Genomic DNA, 18,642 nt, shown 5'->3' with positions numbered 1-18,642 from the left:
AGTGACTTTATGAGTCACATTTGAGTATGGTCACCACGTCCTTAAAAAAAGGAGAGACACCTCAGTTTTAGGCGTAGACTGGGAGAAAAAAATGCAGGTTTTTGCTGGTTTAACTCTTATTCAGCAACTTCACTTTGAAACAATTCGTCATCACACTGAAATAGACGAAAAACATTAAAAAACCCAACTCTTCTTAATCAGCAAACCAGGTGAGTCTAGCACTCAAAAAAGATCTCAGACAAGTGACATTTCTATACTTCAGGCTTTCCATGTGAGGAAGCTAGTTCATGGGATGGGATGTGAATTTACAGAGCTTTGGTTATTTTACACTCACTCACCTCAGGCATTTAATTCATATTGACTGGAGTGGCTTACTGCATTTTAAACTGGAGTATCATGTTAGAAACCACTAAAATGAATGGTTCTTCACCCATGAAAATGAGTCCAAGTGAATCAGAGAGAGGTACAGAGAGCCATCAACATCACACAGGAAGTCTGCCTAGCAGAGTACTTGTACCGTATCCCTTCTTACGAGGCGTGATGTGGAATATTGTAAAACTGGATGGCTAGGCAGGGAGCTGTCCATCGGGGCTAAAATTAAAGAAAATCACTCTGAGGCAGGTGCACAGGATGTGGGAGGACAATAACGCTCAGAAAGAAAAGACATCCCCCTTAATAGAAGACACAGTAGACTTGTGATGGGATAGCTGCACAGGGAGTGTTTGGGGTAGAAATGGAGAACAAGGAAGGAAAACTCGACAGAAACTCTCAAAATCAGTATAGTTACTATAGTTTTCTCTCCAACCCCCAAAATTCACTTCTATGCAGACCCAAAAGCCATATCAAGACATGACAAGTGCTGCGTAATGTGACTACTCAACTCTCCTTCATGCCCCAGGTATCCTGAGCAAAAGGGTTCTCAGCAGAAGTAAACTGGTGCATCCAGGTGAGGACTCCATTTTTGGCCATATTCCTTGCAAGCTGTTGCTTACTTTCAGCAACATTTTCACACAGCCTAGCTTAAAGCACTCCTCTTCCACTCCTGACATAAAGGGCTAGTCTCTGTACACCCAGTGTTGAGGGGTCCAGATAAGCCCCTTTGTACTCCAAGTGCCCACACAGTGGGTGAGTGTGGCACAGTGCAGAGTGATGCACGGGGAGCGGGGGCAGGCAGGGGACATGTGTGAGGAGTTAATCAGGACTCACTGAAGGTGTGCATTTCTCCTGCATTAGTTAAATCCAATAAAACATCAAAGTGAACGTGTTCCTTCTGAATTTGGGTAGCTTTGGTTTAATTCACTCCGAAAGCAGATTCAACTCCAATTCACTCAGAACAGTTCATCTCTGAACAGGAATGTCCGCTCCAGGGCTTCCCGCACTTGAACTCATTCACTTTAAATGTTAATATTTTGAGTGCCTCGCCTGGACCAGCTGTAGGACTTGATCACCTGGAGGCTTTGTGCAGAGCAACCATTGGGCTGTAAATTCACAGTTTAGCTGACTAATTTACTCTTGTAGACAAGCCATTGTTTTGACATAAAACCCTGATCAACTAAATCCCCCCCTTAAATGCTTATTCAAAGTTGCTGTGGTTCTGCTGTGGCCCATGACATACCGCAAGGGTTCTGGCTTCGAGCTCTAAAACAATTAGTCTGGGGAAATTAAACGGTGCTTGCTGCGCACCTGTGACTGGCTGCGCTCCCGTGCCTGACAGCAGTGCCTCTCCCACACCAACGCACACCGGCTGCTAGCACGGCTCCCAGGGCTGCCGTGCCCAGGCTGCCCCCTCCCAAAAAGCTGTCGGGGGGACGGTGCTGTTTCTCATGGAGCCAAATGGAACCACTGGTTTGGCAAAGAAGCTGCTCATGAGGGTCTCTGCTTAGAAGATTTATATTTTAAACAGACAACAGCTAATATCAAGGGGGAACAGATACATTACCAGCAAGTAATTTCCAAGCAGCTAATAACTGTTTCCCTACCCACCAGATCCTAGGATGCATTTTCAGGTTTAAACATAACGTATACATTGTAAATAGCGGAAACATCTGGGGTTTATTATAACACCACTTTGCTAGCCTTGGGCATTGTACAACTCCCGCAGGCCATGGTTCACCCTTGACCTGCCAAACACGATTACTGTACTCAGGCAACTTCCCCTGCTCCACAGCTGCTCGCCTTTCCCTCCTCTCCGTCAATACTCATTACCGCTATCATTACAGCTACCATCCTAGAGCAGCCAGTCAAAAACTTGGGTTGCCATGGTCACTGCATGGGAACAGCATGGCTGTGCAGACGGGAAAAGATGATGAGGATGGCCAGTGAAGTCATTTTGCCTTCTGACCCTGAGGAAAGTAAGGCTGCACAACACCATCTGCATCGGCAGCCTTTTGCCTCCTGCCGCAAGGCCACCTTCCTTCTCTGTCCCACTCATCCCACCCTTGTTGCAGGTTTGTCATGCCTCAGTTTCCCTCCTTTCCCAATCTGCAGTCTCCCACTGAGCCAAATGTGACTCTGTCCCTCTCCCCGGCTCCTCCTGCACCCTCATCTCCCAGCTACATCTTGCTTCCCAAGTTGCCACCCTCCTCCCTCCTTTTCTTGCTCTCCACTAAGGACCTATCTTCACTTACTCGTTTCCCACTGCTTGATGTCCAGCCCCACAAATCCCAGTCCTATCCCACCTCGCTTTTCCACCACTTCTCCCCTCCTCTTGAACATGGTCACAGGCTGACTTCTCCCTGACTTTGTGTAACACCACATGTGTAACACCACAGCAGCACTGTGGGCTGGGGCTCTACTGCTTCCCCTGGAGACTCAGCTGGGACTAGAGACTTAGCCCAGGCTAAGCAGCAAGGGGGAGGCATTTTAGGGCTGTTGGCAAAAGGGAAGACCGCAAAACTTTATCTGAACTAACTCAGAGTGTGAATCTAAAGTACTTCAGTTACACTATGGTGGGGGGACACCTTCAGAAATAAAGTGATCTTAATTCTGTCTGGTTTAGAGCTAGGTAAAAAAAAAATAAATGCAAGTGGTGATCCAATATGGCTTAATGTATGCACTTTAAAAGCTCATTTGGATGAGCTTTCCAGGTGTCCCTGCATAAACAGGCCGCTGACCACAGGCTCTTGCCTTCCAAGCATTCATAAACAGTGCTGTTACTGCCTCCAGCTGATCCTCCCTGCTGAATGCCTGAACAAGTGGGTTGGAGACCAGCGCTCAACACTGCTGTTCAGAAACACAGCAGAAAGAAACTATAACCTGTGTTTCCAGCAGCTCCGTCTACCTGAGAACCAGGATCAGACCATCAGCCTCCCAGCCAAGTCACGACCAGCCGCACCCCTGCTTACAGCTCACAGGACTGTAATGCCTTTCCTACGAACCTTCTGTTACAAGAAGCCTCCAAGAGAGGTAACAACCATTCCAGCAGCAGGACGTCCATTTGCAGAGCGCTATCAAAGCTCCTCTGCCACCCCTCCTTGATTAAAGCCCATTGATCGATGCTATATCCACCCTGGCCCTGGAACACAGAGTTCAACTGCTGATTACAGTACTGGAGCAGTACCCCTACTCTCTCCCTTCCCTGCAAAGTAACGGCAAATTTCTGAAAATAAATATCTGAAATGTATTGCCTTTTTAAAGTTTTATTACTCAGTAGCCTGAGTTAATCCTCTGTGTTAGGAAAAATGATATATAGCATTGTCTTTCTTTTTAATTTTTTAATTTGTTAAGTTCAATCTACTGATCAATTTAAACATCATCCTGGAATTATGCTATGGTAAAACAAATGCACATTTAGAGAATAAATGGAATTGATTCTCTTCTGGAGTAAAAGCCCTTACTAAATGAGGTATTTAAATATAACCCCCAATCCCTCTCTGAAGAAGCACCTGGTAATTCACTTTTTGGATCAAGTTGCAACTCCACAAAAACTTTATGACCTCATGTGGTCTTTTCACCCCCACATTCCTCCCTAGAAACGTTATATACAGCATGCTCCAGGCAAGAGGGTTTGTTAGAAATGCGGATGGTGGTGCTGGCAAAAGAGATGTGGCAGGCACCAGGACAGCAGCAGAGCACTGAGAACATAAGAAATGGGCAGCTGCTTAAGGAAGGACTCTGAGAGATGCTGATACATTCATTGCTGGTCGAGTGCCTGTCTTCCACTCCTGCTTGAAAAATCCTCCACACCCAATATTTTCCCTTGTCAAACAGGCCCACATGCCCATCCTTCACTCCATCATCAAGCACGTTTCAGCACTCATCCTGGTCAGACAAAAATCTTGTCTAGCCTAGAATCCCATCTCCAGCTGCGACTGATGGTGGGTGACAGGGAAAAGAGACAAGAAAAAAGGCAACCATAAATCATTGGCTGTGATGCCCATGGTGAAGTCCTCCGGGTCAGCAAGCTGCAGAGGAAGGAGGTACCGCTGGGTCAGGTGAGATGCTTGGGAACCTTTGTGGTGTGAAGCAGATGCACAAGCTGCCTCTCACTCCTCTGGCGGGGCTTGGAGGTGGTGGGAAACCTTGGCTGGCTCCAGGGAAGGACCTGGCTCCGGTGAGGTGGGACTTTCCACTGGAGCAGAGATGGCAACCCTCAGGCAGTGTTACTGCACCCATGGGTACCCTGCTGATGGTCAGGAGAAGGATGTGCAAACACTGTGAGGGTAATCCTGTCTTACATTTTTTATCTTACTACTCCCTTGTTATAGAGCCAGCAGTTGCCACAGTTTTGTGGATGGAAACAGCCTCACAGACTCCAGTTCTAAATACTCAAGTTGTTCCTTATCCCTCATCTTCAAAGCAACTTATAGCTTTTTATCTGTGCCTGGATTCTTTGGCATTGCTCTGAAATGGACTGGGTTTTGCCATGAAACTGATAGCAAGAAACATCATGAAACGTGCCATGAAACAAGGAGATCCTGAGGCTGCTTGGTATTTCTTTAATTTGTCAAGGGAGTTGTTCACCAACTGCAGCTTTAAAAAAAAAAAAAAATTAAAGGGAAGTCACTATTCTGGACATTTCAACGTTTCTCTGCTGTGAGCCATGGTGGGGAGATTTCTGCTTTTCCCTGAAGAGCTTGCTTCCCAACACTACCAAAAGAATATGCATTTGTTCCTCTCTAAAACATTAATACAGAATTATAAGGGTTATTTTGGAAAGTGCACTGCTTTCTCACAGTGGCTTTCAGTTCTGTTCTTTAAGGACAGCAGTGTTTTCCAAATTTGTGCCATCCAGCTGTTGGCATATTTCACAGGACCACTCCCCAAGGGGGTCTCTCCAGGAGCTCCAGCATTTTTATGGAACTACGAGTTAAAAATGGCTTAGAAAAGAAGCCTTTTCTTTTCTTGACACTTCCCCAGTGGAGAAATTCTCTGATGTAATGTAACTCTAGGAGGTCTCGAACACTTCAAAATTAACTCCTGTCTTGCTGTAGTTGTGATGGATCAGAGTGTATGTGTGCACAGGTCTGCATGTGTGTCTGCACATGCACTGATATTGCTTTAGCATGACTCTACAGAAAAAAAAAAAAGTTGGCCTTCTCTTTGCAAAAGCTAAGTAGATGGGAGTAGAATGAGAAACAGCTATCATTTTGCTGATGTAAAGAGGATAAGATGAAAAAGATGCCCAAACACCTCCAAATGTACAAGCATCTGATTTCAAAGGTCAGCTGAGTTAACCATTAACCTCAGCAAACATTAGGTATTTAATTTAATGATCTTTCTCTCCCTGCCATCTCCAGGCCAGCAGACATGATGCAGTGCATCATTTCAATTTCTTCCAAATGCTGTTTTTGCAGCACAGAAGTCCATTTGTTATTCTCAGTTTAAATAATTTGCACTGTCATTATTTGCATTTTCACTTGGCTCTCTTGGGACTCGCCAAAGGACACCCCAGATGGCCTGCTCACAGTTTATAATACATGGGTACCCATGTAGGCTGAGAGAAGAGGAAACCTAACCTAGGCATGATATCTTCACCTTGTATGCAACCCCAGCTAGTTCCATTTACCAGAGTGTTTGGGCAAGTGCTTAAGTCTGCAAATAGTCCCAGTGACGTTCAAGGAGTTTCATGCATTCCTGGCAGGTCAACTTGCTTGTAAGTGAGCTGGAAGATCAGTTTCCTTCCAGGGCCTAACTGTGCACAGGACAGGGAGATACACAGATACGGTGGCCCCAGAACTGCCTGTAATGGGAAGGAGGAATTAGATCCACTCTTCTGTCTATGAGCTAAGGTCCTCTCTCAACTGCACAGGTGATTTTGCTACCGCTAGCATCCGGTCTTTGTCTTGCTCATGGCTTTTTTCTCCCAAGTCTGTGACGAAAGCTTTTCTTCCTCTGGAGATTCATCTCAAAATCACCAGCAGCAACTTTTATTCTTCCCTGTCCTGTGCATGCAGGTTCCTGGGACACTTTTAGGGAAAACTGCCTACACTGAAGCAAGTTAGCATCACAGTCCGTTCTTTGCTACTTATGCACACAGTATAAGGGCCCTCCAAAATAGACTTGGTTTTTTACAGCTCAGAAATAGACGGAAACACTGACAGTGGGCTGCCTCAAGATCCTCCTTCTGATGCCCCTGGACAGCACAAAGTGTCTAAACCTCCTGGCACTGTGGGAAGGAAAGCGGCACTTCAAACTAAATGATGATATAAATCAGAGCAATTTCTGGGCTACTTCATTTCATGGTGGAGATGGCAGAGCATGAGCAGCCTCCCTCCAAAGCACTGAGCAGCCTTTGGTACTGGAGAGAGTCTGGTAAAAATTTATGGTTTGGCATCCCCAGGTATAAGCTATTTTGGATAAGTATGCAGAAGCTGTACACTGGGACAGAAGACAAGGCTCCCAAACACTTTTTGTTTATGCAAGCATTTGAAGACCTTGCAAAATGAAGTATTTTCACATGTCCTCCTGCCATTTCACCTCATTGACATGCTGTTTCCCTCTTTCCAGTGCCATGGAGGTACCTTCAGGCAAGCTCGCTGTGGCAGCCAGCACCCAGCACAACTCATCACGAGCAGAGTATGACTTTTTGGGAAACAAAAGGGAAACAGACACCAAAGACTCAAACTACAGACCCTGGACAAAAAAAGAGTGATCTAGACTTGGCAGCTTACTTCAGCTTTGATGACACTTGCATACAAAGTCAACTTGAGGGAAAGCCATGAAAGCCTAGAGTGAACCACGAGAAGCATGTAAAAATCCACCCTGGGACTAAGTTATCCTCAGCTGTCTTCAGTGTCCTGGGAATCTCTCTTCAGCACCTCCCCTCAAGAGGAAGTAATGTCACTGGCAGCAGCTGTGCAATTATTTCCATACCTTTAAAATAAAATGCCTAGATGAAGATACTGCTCCCTCAACAGCTCTCAGAAATTATATTCCCTCTCTTGCTCTTTCTTGTGGACAGCAGTAAAGACGACATCACCTTCACACCAAGCTCTGCCTTCATCCTGCTGTTACATACAACTCACACTGTAGCCAAAGAACCGGTTCCCCTCATGCACCCTGCCTGGAAACTAGAGGCAGCCTGGTTATTGCCAACAGCTTCTACCAGTCAGGTGTGAGATGGAGAAGAGATAAGGGCAAACGGCTCTTTGGGGATGGGAGCAAGGACACCAGCAGCTGAGAACAGTGGGTTCTGGCATTTGTAGAGCTGACATGAACCTCAAGAGCGACCTTGTAGCTCTGATAAGTGCTGACCATTTTGTGATATAATGGGCCCTAACCCTACAAAGAGGCTTCTCACCCAGGTGGTCTTCACTGTAAGAGTGAGGACAGAATGGGGTGAGAGACAGCCTCACTTAATAGCAATGCCAAATAACGTAGGAGTGGGCCTATGTTAAAAGGATAGTTATTTATTTTAAATTCACCTCTCCGACCTTATTTTAAAATCCTCCCCCCCCCCCCCCCCCCCGATTATTGCTCTGAAATAGTTTTCCAATTTCTGGCCTTGCTGGCACTTGACAGAACCAGGAAAACCTGTGCCCAACATCAGTTTCACTTTCATTGGCAATCAGTTTCTTTTCCCCACAGTTCATTTTGTCATCCACCATTTGCACTTAGCCTTTCGGACATTTGCAGCACTTTCTCACATGCCATGTGCAACATGCTTAAGAAAAAATGATATTTAAATCAAAATGTATCAACAGAAAAAAAGATGAAGCCAGGACTGCTGGAATCTACAATGTTAAGTCTGGCAATAACTTGCTCAGAAGGTCGGACTAGAAGCCTGACACACAGAAAAAACCTCACCCAGTAATTTCTGCATTCATCCCATAGCTTTTGGTTGAACTATAGCATATCTTTCAAAAAAGATACTAATCCTTGCCTCAGATGCTGTGAGTGACAGAAATCCTCCACGTGCCCAGGCAAGTCCAAGTCCTTCCTCCACGTAACTGCCTTTACTTTTAAAATCAGTGCCTTTTAACTAACCCCACCAGTGCACTGGCAGCTCCATTCATCCTCTAGAACTCCCATGGAGAATACACTTTTTACAGTGTGCCTTATAACTCTGCATTTCCAGTCCACCCTTTCCAAGAACAGGTCCGACTAGCAGCTTTCATGTTTTCAGGTTCACTTTTCAAAAGCTTAGCTAATTTCGCCATAAGTAACTTCTCTTTAGATAATCAGGACACTGCTGCAAAGCTGGTATGGTTCACTGCAGAAGTACAGTAGAGGGCAGAAATAAGAAGGGGGTGCTGGCTACCCTGGGACACAGTTTTTACAGGTCATAGTGCTCCCTCCCGCTGGAGGGGAAAAGCTCTGAATGGGAAGTTTCACTTCTGTTCTTGCAATGGGACAAGCTGCCCTTGGAATCAGCCTTCCAGAAAGTTTTTCTAATACCACTTTCTTTCTGAGGGTCTCTCAAGTCCTACCAGTGACACTCTCTGAACATGCAGATCTGGCACAGTGGCACAACTGACATCTTCCCTGATGCACTTCATCCCCATATCCTCCCTGTGGAAACGGCTCCTGCCACAGAGCTGGCTGCACAGGACCAGTGGGACAGCAGTGTGCATGCTACCTAAAAAGATCCCCCCATCTCTTTGTCCCCTCTGCAATAGACATGTCAACAATGCACAGTGCTCTCCAGGAAACCCATTTTCACAGGGGGAAAGGAATCTTTTTGCACATCAAAAAACAGGGCAAGAGACAGGCTTGCGTTACCTGTATGTTATTCTTATCTCTAGAATGGCCATAGAGCAGGAAACAGGGATGGTTTGAAGAAAGAGGATAGACTGAGAGTCAGGAGACTTGATTTCTGTGCTGGGATCAGACTCTGATCTGGTGTGACCTTGGACGTGCATAGACTGTAGTCTCCTAGGCAAGAGGAGCTTGCTCTCAGACTGGGCTTCCACAGAGGGGAATGTGAAGGATACAGATTTCAGCTAGACCTCGAAGGGCTATGATGACACAAACAATACCAGTTTATTTGGTGCAATTCAAGGCCACATGCAAAAATGTATTCACAGAATAACGGGCCCTGTTTCATTTACTGGCATCTGTTCCAAACATAATGCAATAACTCAGAACCGTTTTCAGTGCTGTTCATATACAGGTGCAATACAGCATTGAAAGAACAGCCCCTTTTTTCTCCTTTCAAAGTCCAGTGGACTTCCCCAAAGGAAAAGTAAAGAGTCTGTCACTGTAGAAGCCAACAACCCTGCTAAAATATCACATCCACACACACACATCCACACACACACCCAGAGTCTCCCAATATTGGATTTAAAATTTAACTCTTCTGGCAGTAACAGCAGTGGGAACAACCTCTATCAATCACCTCTGCAACTGGATGTTACCAGGACTCTGTTTAGTCATCTCAACTATGCATTCATGCTTCCGTAACTGTCTTCAAAGGGATTAACCATTAGCCATAGGACATGGCAGGTGGTTGACTCAGGGGTGAAATGAAAGCTGTTAACGCAGGAGAAAGGCATTGAGCAAGGCTCAGCCTGAGTCCAGGTCTGAATGCCAAGCCCAAACTGCCTGACCTGGATTCCCTCTGTTTACAGAGGTGGAAGGACCATCAGCTCATAAAACCTGAGAAAGCGATGCACAGAGGGAATGAGGAAAGGCTCCCAGGCGAACTCTCACAAATGGATTAACATCTCTCTCTTCCTCCCTGACCTGTGAAGCCTGTGGACTCCTTGTCAGAGCTAGGAGGAGTCAAATGGCCCATAGTGAACAAAGTACATAACATGGTCGATTTCTTCCCGAATCTAATGCTCCCACAGAAAATTACACAACCAGAAATGCAAAACCAGACACGAGTAGTATTCTGTGCACAAATATAACATTAGCAGTTACTCCAGACAGGACGTTATGTTAAAGATCTCTATCTGTCCCTTATGAAATACCTTGCTTTATTTTCTGTTTATTGTTTTTTCTCCATGAAGAGAAATGGAGCAGATGGGAAGGACAGGAGGAAGGACAGATGGATGGGAAGGAGGAAGAGGAAAAAAGGAGGAAAAGGAGGGAGGGAGAAAGGGAGAGAAAGAGGCAAGGGTGGAGAAAAGAAGGGAGGGAGGAAGAAAAGGAGGGAGGAAGAAAAGGAGGGAGGAAGAAAAGGAGGGAGAAGGAGGCATAAAAGAAGGACAGCAAGACAAATGGATGGAAAAGAGGAAGGGAGGAAAGAAGGGAGGGAGAAAAGAAGAAGGAAAGGAGGAAGGAAGGGAAGAAGAAAGGGAGGGAGGGAGTGTGGGAGGAAAGGAAGAAAGGAAAGAGCAAAGGAAAAGAGGAGAAAAGCATGGTCATGAACATCCCTGTGACCTCACACTGGACGATTTCACAATTGTATCGCATGAGATCAGAGCAGTGTGTTTGCCAGGACCTAAGTCTCACTCACAGCTTCTCTACCAGTTTACCTGCACATTCACTGAGCTTCAGCACAGCTAAACAGCCCCCCACCTCCCCTTTCGTTTTCCGGAGACTGCTTTCCAAGTTGCCGTCCTCGCATCACCCCCTGATATCGGTGGAGCACCCACAGAGCCAAAGGACTGGAAAACATCCTCATCACTCTCCCACACGGCTCGGCCCAAAGCCCCGCAGCTCCGGGGCACCGGGCAGCCGCCCGCTCGCCGCCCCCACCGCGGGGCCCGAGGCGGGAAGGGCGCGGGGGGCCGGGACCCCGCTCCGGGACCCCGCTCCGGGACCCGCCGCGGGGCCGCGGGCAGCAGCGCGCTCCCGCCGCTCCCTCTCGCGGCCGCCGCCGGCAGCGGCACCGGCGGCGGCACCGGCGGCGGCACCGGCACCGCCACCCCTACTCACGCCCCTCTTCCCTTCCCCTCAGGTCACCGACGGATATTTTTCTCCTTTCATTACTATTTTCACTATTTTTAAAGCAGCACTTCCACAGGCGCCTCCCTGAGCATCGCATGCGAGCAGCGCAGCCCTGACATGTTTCCTCTCGCCGTTGTGGCTCTGCTGCACGCCGCCTGTAGCCCCGGCACTGACACCGTAACTCTTCAAATGCCAGCCCTGCACTCTAAATTTTCTCGGGCTGGAAGAAGACCTCCTCCCCGCCCCCCCCCCCCCCCCCCCCCCGCTGACCCCAGGGCTCCGCGTATTTGAGGAAGCAACTGAGGGTTAACCGAAACACTTCAAGCACATTCAAGCAGTTCTTTGTACAGCTAGAATGACTCACACAAAATATTGACACTTGGTTTGTTTTCTTGTATCATAACGGAACATGATAAACTATCAGTACTGTTAAAGACACATTCACTCTTGTTACTTTTGGAATGTTAACAAAACACTGATTCGGTAAGAATTCATAGCATTTCCAGAGCTTCTGACACCCTGCGACACGACTGTTGTTCACTGTTTTGCTCTTGGTTCTAAGTACCTGCCTCAAAGGACTATCAGATGCTTATAGACAGATTAAAAGGGGGAGGCGGGGGAAGGGAGATGCTTGGAAGAAAGTTTGCCACAGTTCAGCACTTAGCTTGCCTTACTTTCAGAATAACAAATTGCCACTTAGGGTGCGTAAAGTAGAATCTGTCGTCAAAGATGCTCAGTAGCTGCTCTGTGATTTTTGTGGCTAGACATTAATGAACTGAGCATGAGGAAAGTTTTCTCGAAAACCCAGTGACTTTGATTCAGTAGATTTGAGCTGCCTCAAATAGTGAGTGCTGAAGTCTTCTGAAAAATCAGCCGCATAGGATCCTTTTTTTTTTTATTATTTATGAGAGCTGTTTCAAACTGTTTCACTCAACTCTTTCTTTGCTTTTTCTGTTAGTGCCTTCCCAGAAATCCAAGAAGAGAAGCCCACAATTGCAAACAGACAAACTCGGATTTGAGTGTCAGCTCACAAGCTTTGCCAGGGATTAATGTTTTAAAATCCTTGCATAGCTTAGCAGATCTTGGCATTTCTATACCCAAGATAAAAATTTTGTTCAGCCTTCCCCAGCTATCAATATTTGCACAAAGTCCAGAACAGTTTCTGGATTTATTTCACAGAGGGAATGTATTTCTATACACATGCAGTATTTACTAGATAACTGTACTGGTATGTCCTCACAGTTTTATTTGCATTCCCATGGCTACAGTCAAGTAGTACTTGTAGTGTTAAGTCAAAAAAGGTTGAATCATGACTAATCTCATTTATTCACAAAACATGAACACACTCGCATGCTTTTTAAAGGATTCATTCTCAAAATTGCTCTGAAGATTGTATGGAATGTTTGGAGCATTCAGGCATTGCACAGAGGTGGAGAGGCTTTCGTCCCAGAAAAATGTACAGGCATACCAGCAGCGCATAAATATTTTGGCCTGGAAACATCAGAAGAAGTTGTCATCCTTTCTAAGCAATGGTTTTCCTCTAGAATTGGACAAGTTTTACCAGAAATCACAGCTCTTATTCCATCTCCAAGGCTCTTGTCTGCAATTCATGCTAAAATATTGACCTGCCTTCTGATCTCTCTTTATGAATACGGAGTATCAATTTAAACTTAGCAAGCCTCAGACTGAGCTCTAATCCTCCCAATCAAGCCCTGACCTGCAACTTGGTCTTTAATATGATCAAAACCATTTCTTCCTCTGTCAACCAAGCCTGCTACTAGGATGCAGTCAAAGGTGATGCTCAGTCACACTCACCTCATCTGAACTTTGTGCTGTTTATTTTGCCATGTAGTCCCAAAGCTCTGGCATTTTATCTATGTCTAAATTAAATTTATCGCCAGGAGGCACTTATTTTCTGTGTCAATGACTGCAGCCTCCCTCCTCTGGGCTCTGCAAGTGCAGATGTGTTCAGAACATTGCTGCTGAGGTCACCTCACTGCAATGATGATTGGGACCCGTCTTTGCTGCTCTTCCATCTTCACCCACCAACTTTGTCTTTCTGCACCAGATTCTTGCACAGCCTTGCTCTTCCTGCCACTGCTACTGAACTAGAGAGTGGCTGACATAACCCATAGCCACAGAGTTCACTGCTCTGATAGCACAGTCAGTCTTTGCAGCCATCAAAGTGTTTTTCTCAGAAATACTTCATGTCTCCTCACACATTGTCATTTCAAGCCCAGCAGCCTCTCCCTCATCTTCTCTGCTAAGCAGAAACCACCTGAAAACTCACATTCCTTGAGATATCTGCAAACACTTGACAAAGGGACTGGGCAGCTGATGCACTGGTGCACCGCCTTATTTACCAAAACACAGCTCTTTCACAGAGCAATTTTTCCTGGGCTGATTCCTGTCTCTCACTTCACTAGCACCACCTCATGCGGTTCAACACTAAGGTTGTGCTGGCGGAAAGTTCAAGGGCTGACACAGTGGGCGCAGTCCCAGCCTCCCTGCTCCTGCTATAACAGCACCCTGAGTCAGGAGCAGTGCCTCTGTGAGAGGAAGGTCTGGAGACCTTGATTCACAACCTCAGCTTCCCTGCATTAGGTTTCTCTGCCCAGGCTGGATGTACTTTCAGTGTGCTGGTGATGCCCTAGGAAGCCCTGCTGGCAGATCTGTTGAGCCTGTCTGCGCACTCCATTGGCATAGCAGTTCAGTGAAATCACTCAGAGAAAAGCTGTAAGCTTCTGTCCATTTGTAATACTCTCTCCTCAGTTTTCCACCCCCTGTATTTATCATGGCTCAGAGTGCCCTGCTGAAGGAAGACAATCGCTCTGGACTTGACACAAGCCAGACAGAATCAGTTTGATTCAAGACCACTTGAAGCAAGGGGGGGAAATGTTCTTCTACATAACTGTAGTGACAAAGAAACCATAGCAACATGGAACCCCCCCAAACTTTCATAGCAGAGCCCAGATTTCACCTGGGCAATGGAAAACATGAAGATTTTTTTTTCTGTGTTACCACTGGGCAGCTGAGCAGAGGAGGCCAAACCTGCTCAGGTTTTTTTTCAGTAATTCTCTAACTTTCTTCTACAACAGTAATTATGGAGTTCCCAGATAAGTTAGGACAGAATGTAGTAAAGACACATTTTCTCATAGGCTTTTTTTCCAAATAATAAAGCTGATTCTCAACCTGGTGACAAGTTACCAGAAAGACAATACTTCCAGACCCAAGATTGAAGGGATATGTGATACACTTTGACAACCAAAAGCAAACTAAGCTGAGAGAAGCTATGATCAGAAAAAACAGCACTAAACAAAAAACTCAAGATCTGCTAAGGACTTCGGTGCTAGTGCACAGATCTTAAAAATGATGACTGGCAGCAAGCTGCTGTTTTTCATATGGAAGGAAGACCATGAGCAGATGCAAACTACTGGCAGAGGAGAAGACAGCAGAGAAGATGACAATTCCTGACATAATTCGATTCAAGAAAGCAGGTAACTAAAAAGCAAAACTGTTTCATGACCTCTCAGACTACATATCCTAAACACACCAACTGATCATCAGGTACGGCTGCAAAACTGTATTAGTGAAAAGGAGAAATCGCGGTCCCACCAAAGTCAGAAGGCCTTCATATCATCCCTAGTAAGTACTGTTAACCAATATGTGTAGCCCAATCATTAATTCAAGCTCTAATATGCTTGAACAGAGAGAATAAAAGCCCATTGCATGAAATGTAAAACTGCTCTCTTGCTACATTTTACATTGACCAATCTTTCTGCTCTTTCTCTTCTAAAATACCAGTTCTTGTTCTAAGTGCCCCCCCAAACAGAAAATATCCTTAAGTAACACATGAGATAAAATTTACAAACATAACATTGCTAGTACGACATTATTTGAATGAGTCAAGTGTACAGTGATGTACATACCTGCAAACACTACACGGATTAACTGCACATGTGAATTAGTCTGCCACATACACTCATCTTGGAAGGAGTGGGATTTTAATTACATAAGATAGAAGAATGCACTGTTCTTGCCCACACAGGAAACTTTGGACTAGTAATGTCAGGTATGGATGAAGGCGGTACTCTTTCATACTGACAAAAACAAACTGGCATTTTGGGGAACTGAGATAAGCACTTGACAGAAAAATGGACTTTTTCTGGTTCAAACACTGACATATTTTGGCTTAGTAGGGACCTGAGCCCCCCAGGAGCTTTAGCAAAGCCTTAGGAGGAGCCATGATCTGAACCGTGCCTTGGTGAACCTCCATCTGCACTTGCCACCTTTCAGATTTTCAGATAAAACTCTTGCCATGGCAGACATGATCAGACCGCAGCACCCGAAGTGGGAATTAAATACACAAGGATACCTAAACATTAGGTGATATATACCTGCGTGGATCCTCCAGACTGTTGTTCTGGCTCTCCCCACCGGAGAAAAAAGACCATCTTCCCAAAAATCTCTGCCTAGTTCACAGTCAATATTTGGTTGGGTTACTCGAAAATTATCCCATCTGGTTCACAGCTCCTTTCCCTGCTCCCTCAGCACTGGCACAAGTGCCCAGCCCAAGGCATGTGGAGGCTCCCGCGGCCTGCGCAGAGCTGGCCCCAGCTTCCTAAGACTGTCCCAGCTCCTCCAGTGCAGCAGCCCTGCTCCCCTGGAGATGGAAAACTGTCCACAGAGCAAGAAAAAGAAAGCTCTCTTACAAGAATGGGATGGGATGCTACGGGACTCGGAGTTGTACACAGTCAGAAAATGTGTGTCTCCTTTACGCTTCCTCGACAGAGCTTTCCTGTCACAAATCCTCCAACATGTCACTGTCCTCTTGTTTTCTATGTCAACCACAAAAACAAACAAAAAAACCCCAAACACTTCAAGCAGCCCAGCTGTCATGGGTAAGTTTGCCAGAGGTTTTAATATTCCAAGAGGCAGTTAGTTTTAGCAGGAGATGCTCCCGACGCTTGCATAGTGTAACGGCAAGCAGCGTTATAAAAACCCAATAGAGTGAGAGAGAGAAAGAAGGTCAAAAGAAGACTTTGTCCCTAGCTTGGTGTAACAAGGCAAACCTTCCCTGCTGTACCTGAAACTCATTTACACCCACTGCTGAGCAGAAGCTGGGTGAGCTGTGTCTCCAAGGGACATAGAGAAAAAGAGGATGCATTGGGCAGTGCAAGTTTGTAAAGATGATTAGCCCAAAGGGATACCTGCTGCTGCTGAATCACACACACCCTCCCTGAGGGCTGATGATTAAAGTCTAGAGCAGCATCATGTTGGCCATGATGCACTAAGCAAAATTAGCGTAGGTTTATTTAGAAAGTTTTATCCTTCTGGGCTTTCTGTTTATTTGGCTGTTTAGGGGAGAAAAAAAAAAAAAAACGAAAGCAAAAAAGAAGCCCAAATCAGGCAACTGACTCTGCTTTTCATATGCTTCTTTTAAAACGATTTCCCACAAACAACAAAGAATTCAAATAGGTAAACTAACCAATAACTCCAGGTACACATTGCTGCTGCAAAAAGCTAAGTGCATCTGTAGGTACCGCGAGGCTTTCGGCTAAACTAGGTGGCATTACACGAGCTGTCTAGGAAAAGCATCATGTGCTCCTCTGGGTTTGTACGGCACCGAGTCTTGACCGTGATTGGGGCGTTTGGCTGATAGAAATAAGTAACTACAGCGAGTGAGGCAGCATGCTCAGCTGCGACCCTACTTTTGGGTCGATCCACAGAGTCCTGCCTCGGTGGACACCTACAAAGGACGAGGGCATCACTGGCACGAACCCTTGCGCTTCATACTGGGGAGGCATAAGAGAAACCACACGTGCCGCTAAGCGAGCGAAAGGTCCGCTCTTGATCATCCCTGAGTAAATAGCTGCAGGTTTAGACAAAATACCCCACATGAAAGTTTGCTATCTGTTCGACTCAGCTAAGTGATTTCTGGGGAAAGGACGGGACAGAAAACGTGGTTTGGAATAGGAGCGCGAGCCCCACGCCCTGCAGAAATGGGGGGGGGGAAGAAAGGCAAAAAGCAGCAGCTGGCCGAGAGCCGCTCAGGGTTCCGGGGCCGGTGGGAGGGGGCGGCAGACCGCCCGGCGGCCGGACAGCCCGGGGCGGCCGGACAGCCCGGGGCTCCCGGCAGCGCCGCCGCCTCCGCCGCTCGCCGGGGCCGGGGCAGGCGGGCGAGCAGCCGCCGCCGCCGCCGCCGCGGGGCGCGCGGGGCCGGGCCGGGCCGCGCGGGCGGCGGCGGGGGCGGGCGGCGGGGATGCGCCCGCTGCGGGCGGCCCCGCGGTGCGGGCGGAGCGCGGTGGGGCCGCGCAGGGCGGCTCCCGCACCTGCCGACCGGCTTACCTGTGGCGGACCCGGGCGCCTCGCCCTCCTCCGGCGGAGCGGGCTTCTTGCCGGGCCCTTTGCCTTTCCTCCCCTTCCTGCCGTTGCCGTCCTTTTTCTTCTCGGCCATCCCGGCTCCGGCCGCCACCGCGCTCCCCGCCGCCGCCATCCCCGCGGCCGCCCCCTCCGCCGCCGCTGTCGGCTCCCGCAGCGCCCGAGGCTCCAGCATCGCTCTTGCCCGCCGCCGCCGCCTGGTACTTGGAGCAGCGAGTTCCTTGGAAGTTTTTGGAAACTCCTCTTCGGGCCTTTTTTTTTTTCCTTCACCCCCCTCCCTCCTCCTCCACCCCCTTTTTTTTTTTTTTTTCCCCTTTTCCCTTTCTTTCCTAATAATAATAATAATAAACTCCAGCCCACATACACACCCCCTCGGCACACGCCTTACTAATGCCCGCCCCGGGCACCGCACGCTTGCTCTCGGGAGGAGCCTGCACGGCCCCAGGGTGTGGGGCGGCCCCGGCCCCGGCCCCGGCCCCAGCCCCGGGGAGGGCGCAGGCACCGCGGCCCCGGCGGGGCGGGGCGGGGCAGGACAGGACAGGACGGGGCGGGTGTTGCAGCCCGGTGCCGCCCCGCCGATCGGCAGAGCCCGCGGCTCGTCGCGGGCGCGGGTGGCTCGGCCGCTGGGCGACCTGCGGGCACGCCGCGGGGGAGGGCCGCGGGGTCTGTCCCGGGGGCCGCGGGTGGCCCCGGCGCGGGGCCGGGGGCGGAGAACGGGAGAGGCGGGTGCGGCTGCGGTGGCTCCTCGGGTGCTTGCGGGCTCCCCGCTTACGCACCTGCTCAAGCTGCGGCGTCCGGCGGGGGTCACCCGCGGTGCCGCGCCCCCGGCGGCGGCGGGCGCTCGAGGGAGGGGGGTTTGCAAGGCTGCGCTCCCGCAGCCGGTGCTTTGGGAGGGGATGCCGCCCCCGGGGAGATCGCACGCACAGTCCGCGTCCTCCGTGTGGGTCCGTTCGTGCTTTTGTACCCTCTCACGGGGCTGATCCC

At 48.2% G+C, this 18,642-nt stretch overlaps 1 protein-coding gene across 1 annotated transcript in view; it reads right to left on the bottom strand.

The window, feature by feature from the left end:
- Positions 1-17,734, bottom strand: part of NRG1 (neuregulin 1) — a gene marked incomplete at both ends in the record, with an annotated part of 181,564 nt that extends 163,830 nt beyond the window's left edge. The window contains one exon of the mRNA XM_082335557.1: positions 17,626-17,734. Within this exon, the coding sequence (XP_082191683.1) occupies positions 17,626-17,734 (109 nt within the window). The remainder of the gene's footprint in view (positions 1-17,625) is intronic.
- Between the last annotated feature and the right edge of the window lie 908 nt (positions 17,735-18,642).

The sequence above is a fragment of the Platalea leucorodia genome (genome assembly GCF_965183815.1).
Source record: "Platalea leucorodia genome assembly, chromosome: Z".
NCBI classification, from domain to species: domain Eukaryota; kingdom Metazoa; phylum Chordata; class Aves; order Pelecaniformes; family Threskiornithidae; genus Platalea; species Platalea leucorodia.
Note: the sequence above shows the minus strand (reverse complement) of the source record. Positions and strands in the feature narration are given on the sequence as shown.